This window comes from Cuculus canorus, chromosome 4, assembly GCF_017976375.1.
Source record: "Cuculus canorus isolate bCucCan1 chromosome 4, bCucCan1.pri, whole genome shotgun sequence".
In the NCBI taxonomy this organism is placed as follows: domain Eukaryota; kingdom Metazoa; phylum Chordata; class Aves; order Cuculiformes; family Cuculidae; genus Cuculus; species Cuculus canorus.
The window spans coordinates 33,931,750-33,940,656 of NC_071404.1; the positions used below are offsets into that span (position 1 = coordinate 33,931,750).

The 8,907-nt window shown below is 36.9% G+C and overlaps 1 protein-coding gene across 5 annotated transcripts in view; it reads left to right on the forward strand.

Moving 5' to 3' along the window:
• Positions 1 to 6,956, forward strand: part of FAT1 (FAT atypical cadherin 1) — a 99,148-nt gene extending 92,192 nt beyond the window's left edge. Inside the window, exons 26-29 of one of the 5 annotated variants that reach the window (XR_008449605.1) lie at positions 197 to 250; positions 1,688 to 1,747; positions 4,171 to 4,206; positions 5,142 to 5,185. Coding sequence is in view for 4 of the 5 variants with exons in the window: in XM_054064959.1 (XP_053920934.1) it covers positions 1,688 to 1,747; positions 4,171 to 4,206; positions 5,142 to 5,767 (722 nt within the window). In the remaining variant the exon portion in view is untranslated. Of the gene's footprint in view, positions 1 to 196; positions 1,662 to 1,687; positions 1,748 to 4,170; positions 4,207 to 5,141 lie in introns of those variants that run through there. The other 4 variants (XM_054064959.1, XM_054064958.1, XM_009569827.2 and 1 more) reach the window with 4 other exon arrangements.
• The last annotated feature ends 1,951 nt before the right edge of the window (positions 6,957 to 8,907 follow it).

Here is an 8,907-nt window from a genome sequence, read left to right on the forward strand (position 1 = left end):
AAAAGGTGTTAAAAGTGAGTTCAAATGTGAGAAACTCCTAGGTAATCAGTAGTTATCACCTTATAGAAAAATATAGTGAAGTTAAAAAATGACCTCTGCACAAATGTAACTTTTGCTTTGACATTCAGGTCTTGGTAAAGCTTTCTGGTGTTACAGTTTCATTTGTTTCCTTCTCTTTTTCTTGCTGCGACCTCAGCTCCCATATGGATCAGAGCAGTTCTGAGTGAGAGCAGAGTTTAAGGGACTGCTTGTAAGTTTGATTACTTTAGTAATGAAGGAAGCTGCGCAAAAAGGAATTTTATTATAGTAGAACAGTATATTTGGCTTTCACCATGATTAAAATTAATTCATTAAAAATGCCATACATTGAAAAAAGGCAATATAAAAATAAAAGTAATTCGGTAACAATGCCAATCCATCAAAACATAATCAGCATACGAATTTGTGGGGTTTATCATTATTAATTTGAAGTCTTCTACTTTTCTACTGTGATGACAGATGCTTTTACAGTTGATATGATTGCATTTGTGTATTTAGAAACATTTCAGACCAACTGGACAAAGCCACAGTTGTCTCATAACGTAATTCACTAAGATAAGTTGTTTTGACTTTTATTCCAATATTTCTGGTTTTATCTCGGAAAGGTAAAAAGAATCTGAAATTCTATAGTTTAGGAATAAAGAACATTCTGCTTCTCAATGAAGTAATGTGATTTGTTCTTAACAGCATGGAAAGAAAATCTGTTAATGATTGGTGAAAGTAAAATGGTATGCTTACAGCACTCATCATTTTATCAGCAAACCTCTGATAACTTTCAACTTTTTTTTCCTGTGGTATTAAGTGTTGTGTGGTACATGTGTTCTCTCCTCCTCTCCATCCCATATGTTATACATTCTTACTTGTATTTCTTGCCATGTATTGATTACTCATTAATATACAGTTTTAAAAGAAATAGCTGTAGAATCATAGATATAATTTCTTCGTTCCTTTTTTGTAGATTCTGAATTCATTTGTTGGAAATATAATCCCTGAGACATGCAAATAAATTGCATGTGTTACTTCGTCCTAGCCTATAAAAGAAAATCCTTCTCCCTTCGAAAAGTATCTTGGGAAAAGGAAGACATAAAAAATACATTCATTTTGGTTGTTCACACACAATTTAAGTAGGTCAGCAACAGAAGTTTTCAGTAGATGTTGCTCCTATTCTAGCATTTTTAGTTTATTTCAGTGAAAATTTCTTCCACTGGAGAGAGCGTGAAGGGGGGAAATGTAGTTGCATAGTCTAAGAGGGGAAGCCTAATGCCTTAATTCACCCAGGCCTTTAGAAAAGCCTACTTTATTGCTATCTAGATGAAGTATTATGCAAGTAGTATGTTTTAAGGAACATTTCATAAATTCTAACACAACCAAAGCAGCTTTGTGCTTGTACTCAGTTTGTTTCAGGAGTAGTTACAAGTATGTTACCATGTTTATCAGGAATAATATTCAGCTTCAGAGATGTATTTTACATATCATACGTAACTGCTTTCTAGCTAGAAAGTAAATGTATATGTACACAAATAATATTGCTTATAAAATAGTAATGAACTGCAATTTTACTGTGTTCTTTTTTGTATAACTGTATGCTGTTTAAAATGATACTAACTATAGGTTTGTTTTAATTTGCTCCTTTTATACCTTTTACAAGCTTCCGTAGTGACTGTAATACACCTTGTCAATGCTGTTGTTGACTCGGTGGAAAAAGAAGGTATATACATGTTTTAATATTTTTTACTGCTTTGGCAGAATAATGCATGTATGTCCTCTAGTAATGTAGTCCTAGCAAATGGAAGTTCTTATTTACTTGGACTTAAGCAAAGAACATATTTTTATTGTATATCTATTCATGTTTTCATATGTATGCTATAGCTACCCTGTGGACAGGTTCCAAAGTGTGATCTCTTGGGGGGAAAAAAAAGTATTGGCATAGAAAGGTCTTGGTGCTTACTCTCTTCTGAAAATATGCACAGTAAAGCTCCCCAGCAGAACTGAGACAGCATCAAAGGCAATTGCACGTATTGCAGTAGCTGAAAAAGCAGCAGCCCCCTCTTCCTTTTCTTCTTTCACATTTGTTGGCACCTTGTCCAGCTGCGCAGAATGGCAGTAATCTAATATCAGTATTCACTTCCCCGATCTTCAGATCAATCCGTCTCTTCAGCAGAAAAAATGGATCTTTTGTGTGCAGTTGAGGTATAAAGGCATATACATGCCTATCAGTTTAAGAAGGTAGTTACTACCCAGCCCTACATCAGTATCTGAAAGGTATGCTTGGGCATGCATTTGGAAGTTAGAAAGATGTGAAGTAGACATTTTCAGTGGAATTTCATTTCTTCTCTGCTAATGTTTAAGAACTGACCACTGTAGTGTAACAAAAACTTGTTACAAAACAATATTAGTAATAAAGGTACCGGTGAGTCTGTGCAAATGTTAACTGTGGTTTTAATTGACTTGCAAGTAATTTACTCAATATTTGCAGAGTGGCTTCTGAAATAGCATCCACAGTGTATGTTTCCTAGTTCTTAATACATACTAGGAAACTCTACTGTTTTTTTAAATTCTACTTAAAACAAAGCCATTTTAAGAACATAAAATTATAGTAGCTAAAGTCTCTTTGGTTTGTTATTTGAAGTATATCCTGTCTAAAGTATGCAGATACACAAAAAAAGACAAATGCAAAGACTTCTAACTAAAGGGGAGTATTTCATTAATGTGTAACTTTAGACCATAGTCCTCAATGCTATAAAATTGTAATGTGCAGCCCTTATGAAAGGGAGAATTATAAGACTAGAAAAGACAAAATCCATCAGAGAAATATTTAATAACTTGTTCAGATTTTCTCTGAGGTTTTGATGAATAGAAACTAAAAATGATGGATGTAGTTCTCAAGTCAAAGTTGAAAGTATTGCTTGGTGGTTTAGTATTGCTGTAAGACAAATATAAATACTTTATGCATTGTAGAATATTCATAAAGATATTAAAGATATCCTGCTTGACTGCTTCTTAACACGTGGAAATTTCTACTCTCAATAAGCATTCCTTCTTTCAAAACATCTCAGGTAAACCTGAGTTCTGCTTTTTAGTCTCCCCAAGGGGTTCGGTCCAACAGGTATCCTGGAAGCATGAACTGTAACTAGGCTCCTCTATGGCCATTTGCCTGAGAAGCAGAGGACAGAACCGAGCTCTCCTCGTTCCTCGGTAAAAGTGCTCTAAATCTGAAGGCCTTTTGGCTTTAGTTTTGCACACAGTTTCCTTAGAAAAATGAATAGTACAATTTTCTAAGTAGATTAGCGGTCAGAACATCTCCTGGAGATGAGGCCAGAAATGTTTTAGAGGCCTCAGATCAGAGATAATAGCAGATTGATGTCTCCTTTAGCATGGACAGTACTGTTCTTCTCTGGGCTACACAAGCTTAAAAAGAAAACCTGCCCCCTCAAAGATCAACCCTCTATCTCTCCAGTCTGCCAAGAACAAGTAAAAGCATCAGTCCTCAGGAGAAGATACTGGCATGAGGATAGGCATTGCTTGATCTTACAGACCTGAATAAGGAATATAGATTCCCAGAGAGACAAAGGTTTAAAACTTGTGAGATAACATGGGACAGTTCTCAGCTGAGCATGAGTTGTTGGGATTGCTGTACAAGGGGAAGCAGGTCTGCTGTACAGGGGATGCAGCAAAGTGTATGGAAGCTAGATACTAAAGGGAGAGTTCCCATCTTTGCATGAGATACTTGGAAGTCTTAAGTCCTAAAAGATGCAGCCCTGTATCAAAAACCAAGGGGATACAAGGAGAGGAAAAATATCAGACAAAGTCTTTTACCAGTTTTAGCAAAAGTCCCAAATCTACTGATCAATTTCTACAGATCTTTCTGCTATGCAGCCATCTCCTGGGTGGGCTACCCTAACTCAGTATGTATTCTGCAGTTCAAGTCTTAACAAAGGAGGAGCCCGGAACAAAAAAAAAAATGCTGATTTTAGTACTGCTAAGTAAACTGGCATACTATGCCTACGAATAATGGACAAAAGTGGCATGAACATCATAGTGACAGTCATTGTTTGTCTTCACATTGGTTCTACAATTTGATTCCTAACTACAGATGTTTTCTCCTTTTTCTTCTCGTTCTGCCACCTAAAGAATCTTTTGCTGTTCCTGACCTCAGCAATTCAAGAGGTGACTTCTGCATGCAGTTCATTGTTCACCAAAATATTTCTGTTCATACTTGGTTTTAACACAGACTTACTATCAGTTGCTTGCTGTGCATTTGTCTGCAGTGATTACTCTTTACTAGATTTGCACCTTATTAGAGTTCCATATTAATTTCCTTTTTTGGTGTTTGGATGAGAAGAACAATTATTTTTAATGAGATTAGTTTTACATCCGGTTTCCAGCAGACCAATACAAGTTTATTCCAGGGGAGTTTGCAAGAGAGGATCAAGTTAGGTCATTTATGCATGATTAAGGTTGATTTTCCTGTTTTGTTCTTGTATTTGAATGTGGAATGTTTTTACTAATAGTCAAAGATTTTTATCAGTGGTGTGGCAGGTACTGTTGAGCTAGCAGCATTTTGTGAAATTACCTTAATTCAGTTAAGGGGTAATATCACTTTAAATGGTCTGGATACTTTACTAGTTAGAAACGACTTCTTTTACTTAAGAAAAGCATGCGTTGTATATGCTAAATATATTCATAAGGAAAACTGGAAGGTGTAATCACCCTAACTGTAATTACTCAACAACACTCGATTAAAAATTTTGATGCAAGAGGGAGCTGTTGGTTCTTTGCTATCCAGTGAGCAGTTTTATACCATTATGTGTTGTGACAGCACATTCCGTAGGTGGCCTACAGCTCTTCCCATGTTAGGTGAGATGTCTGAGAAAATGTAAAAGTTCAAGTGTGTATGATGCAGTATCTAATGCATGCCACAATGTAAAGCTGTGTTGTGTTGACTGTTTTTTGTGGAACCCTGGGGCAAACTGCTCTCTAATTAACTAGTGTCCTAATCACAGTGGTTGCATTGTCTTAGTACGCTTGTTGACTTCTCAGTTCAGGTTGACTTGAAGACAAGATGCTAATACTGCTTTTTTTAAAAACAATTAACTTTTCAGGTTATCACTGGGATACATCGGACTGGATGCCAAGCGTTCAGTTGCCAGGCATCCAAGAATATCCAAATTATGAAGTGGTTGAGGAGTCAGCTCCCCTCTACACTGATCCAAATGCCATCGACACAGACTATTACCCTGGTGGTTATGACATAGAAAGTGATTTTCCACCTCCACCTGATGACTTCCCTGCACCTGATGAGCTTCCACCATTACCACCGGAATACAGCGACCAGTTTGAGTCAATACAGCCACCCAGAGACATGCCAGCCGTAGGTAGCTTGGGTTCTTCTACAAGAAGCAGGCAGAGATTTAACCTTAATCAGTACCTTCCCCATCACTATCCTGCAGACATGTCAGAACCTCAGACCACAACCAGTGGTGTCAACAGCAGTTACAGAGAACCTTATCCTCCTTACACATTAGGGTACGATAGAGACTTTGAAGCACCCACTGTAGACAACATGTCCATGTCTGTATATGCTTCCACAGCTTCATGCTCTGATGTGTCAGCATGCTGTGAAATGGAGTCTGAAGTCATGATGAGTGACTATGAGAGTGGAGACGATGGTCATTTTGAGGACGTGAAAATTCCTCCACTTGATTCCCAGCAACATACAGAAGTCTGACACACTCAACAAAAGTGCCTGGACTCTTAAAAAACTGTCAATTCTAGAACAACTTTCAAGAGCTTTTGTATTTTTTTTCCCCAGCCACAGTGAATGTTTTGTTTGTGAGCTAAACTGGCATGGCAGCATTGGATCATGTAGTTCATTTCACTAAGTCAGCCTGTTTCCATTTCCTGACCTACTGTAATTGGACAGTTCCAGGAATTTCATTGGCTATGTCATTTCTGAATATCCTTTTTGTACTTACATTCTCTATGTTAAAAAAAAAATTCACATACCACTTCTCCATGTTAGCATGATGCATATATTTATATAGTTCTAATGCAATTAATTTTCTCCTACTTTTTGTAAATTTTATGTACAGTTTTGATTTTAATAGTTTTAACTAGATTTTGTAGATATTTTGTGAATGTTTTCCACTTCCACTGAATCTAGTGGTGTTAGTGTGCCATTAAAAACTAGCACCCTGACATAATCAGGGCATCACTGTATGTATTCTCCCCCAAAACCTAAGCTTTGACATTTTGTTATTAAAAAAAAAAAAATCAATATATTCACACAATTCCAATTGTACATAGGTTAGGTCTGATATTTTTCTGGGTCAGCTACATAGAAATGTCTTAAATGGGTTGCTGTATTTTAGAACCGTACATATTTTTCTCTCCCTGGAAAGTGTGTTGGGGACCTTCTACATACCACTTTAGAACCAAAACCACCATGACACAGTTTTTATAGTGTCTGTATATTTGTGATCCAATGGTCTTGTAAAGGTTTTTACTGAAAGTTACCATTAGCCAGTCTTTCTTACTGACAATAAATTATTAATAAAATACTTTAGCTTTGCTTTGTGTATCTCTATTATATAATACAGAATTGACAAAGCATTCAGTGCAGCATTTTTAAGTCTGTATATGTTTTGTACTGTATTAAGTTACTTGCTCCAAGCAACACATTTTCCTCTCTTCAGAAATCAAACTGCAGCTATGTTAGAGATGCTCACGAGATGGCAGTGTGTGTCTACTTAATGGTGTTTTAAAAAGTAATCGGGCCAGAATGAATAAAGATTGATGGGTATCAAACTTCAGTAGCCTTCGCGGTAGTTTGCATTTTTTTTAAACGTATTATTATCAGCTATGTAAATTAATATTTTTTCTGAAATCCCAAAAATATATACAGGATAAAAAGCCCAGCTCTTTAAAGCAGTTTCTTCCTTGCTTAATCACCTGAACAGTTATTTCTCAAGTTGTCCCTTGATTGTGCTCTTGAATACTTAAATTTCTGTGCCAATTTCTGAGTTTGTAATTAAATACAGTGGGATTTTTATGCAATTATATTTCCTTTACAGTTCCTTGCATTAAGTTCACACTGGAAGTTTACCTTGAAGAAGTCAAGGCAGGACACAATTTGCCTGTATAGGATCCAGCAGCTTTTCTGAAAAGAACAAAGCCTCTAACAAAGTTTTCTAGCAATATTCACACTGATAATGAAGAACATGTTGTACACTGGGCCCAGTGTTAGTATTTTCTTATTAGCTTTCAAGGAATCTTAAAGCACTGTTAGTGAAGGGTATCATGCACTCTATACTAGTTAGGATCACTGCTTAAGGTCTATCTTGAGATATGAAGGTTAAGTGCAGTGGCAGTTCTGCTCAAGATTTCTCAGTAGATGCTTCTCTAGGAAGGGACCTCAGGAAGACACTACACAGACTTGCATCATTTCTCAGTTGATAAGGACTTGTAGTAAAGATGAGAGCCTGCCCTCCAACTACATTTTCTTAAGTTACTCATTTACAGCAAAAAGGTCTGAAAATAAAGTTTCAAAATTGCCAAGTATGCACAGGAATATCAACATCTATATTCATAGTAACGTGACCTGAAGGCTCATGTAGAACATCATGCTGATGAGGAACAACGTCTCATTACTCTGCAAAGAGACTCCAAGCCAGCTTAAGAAAACTTTATGCTGAAATGATAAGAATTTTAGTTTTCCTCCTTTCAAGAACTGTGCTGCTCGGCAATGTGCAACAGCCAGGTTATACTTGGTAGTGCAAGATGAGAGAGCATCGTAGGAGTCACTTACAGAAATAACACACAGTTTCAATTCCAAACAGCTTTGCAGTTGGGGAGTAAAACAAGACCATGGTAAACAGATGCCCTCTTTGTAGAAGTACGAGGAGCTTTTATCACCTAATTGAAGTCCAGTGAGTGTGATTAAACCTGTTTCCCCACATAGAACTACAAGAGGAACAAGCTGATGACATTTTTAGCCCAATTAAAACATTGTTACAGCAGAGTATTGCGGTTCTACTCAATAGGAGTCCCAACACATTCAAAAGCATTGGCCATGTGATTTACTTTATGAGCCAAACAAAATAGGTAATTTCCATGAAGTCATACATTTAACTCCTCATAATTACTGTATTTTACTCAACTCCTTATACAGATAATTTTAAGTTGCTAAGGATAAATACAAACTTCAGCTTTTGAGTAGTCAGCAACACCCTGAATCACAGAATAGTTGAGGTTGGAAGGCATCTCCTGACTATCTCCAAGTTTTGGGCAACCTATTCCAGTGTTCATCCTCCCTCACAGTAGGAGTTTTATGTTCGGATGCACTTTGCCATCTGTGGCCACTGCTTCTTATGTCATAGAGTACCACTAGGAAGAGCCTATCTGTCATCTTTACATCTTCACATCAGATTTTATGACAGTAACAACTTCTTCAATGACTCTCCTCCAGTCTGGACAGTCCCAGCCCTCTCAGCCTCTTCTCATATGACAGAGGCCCCAGTCCCTTGATCGTCTTTACTGGACTCACTTTAGTTTAGTCCCTGCCTTTTTTGTACAAGAGAATGTATAAGTGACTTTTTTTTTCTATTTTAAAATACTTAGAAGCTAGTAGAAAGTTTTATTGCACCAATTTGAGTGAAACTCATTGGTTTACTGTCCAATCAACATTTTATTTGAAGTGTATGAATACCATTTTGCCTTGGAGCAGAGGACAAACTGCAATTCTACCCAATTAGTAGTATTTGAGGTAGAAACAACAACAGACAATCCTGTAAAACTTCTTTCAGTCACACATCTAGTCCTAGAACTCCAGGACAGAGGCATACGCTTACAAGGAGGCACACAGCCAGA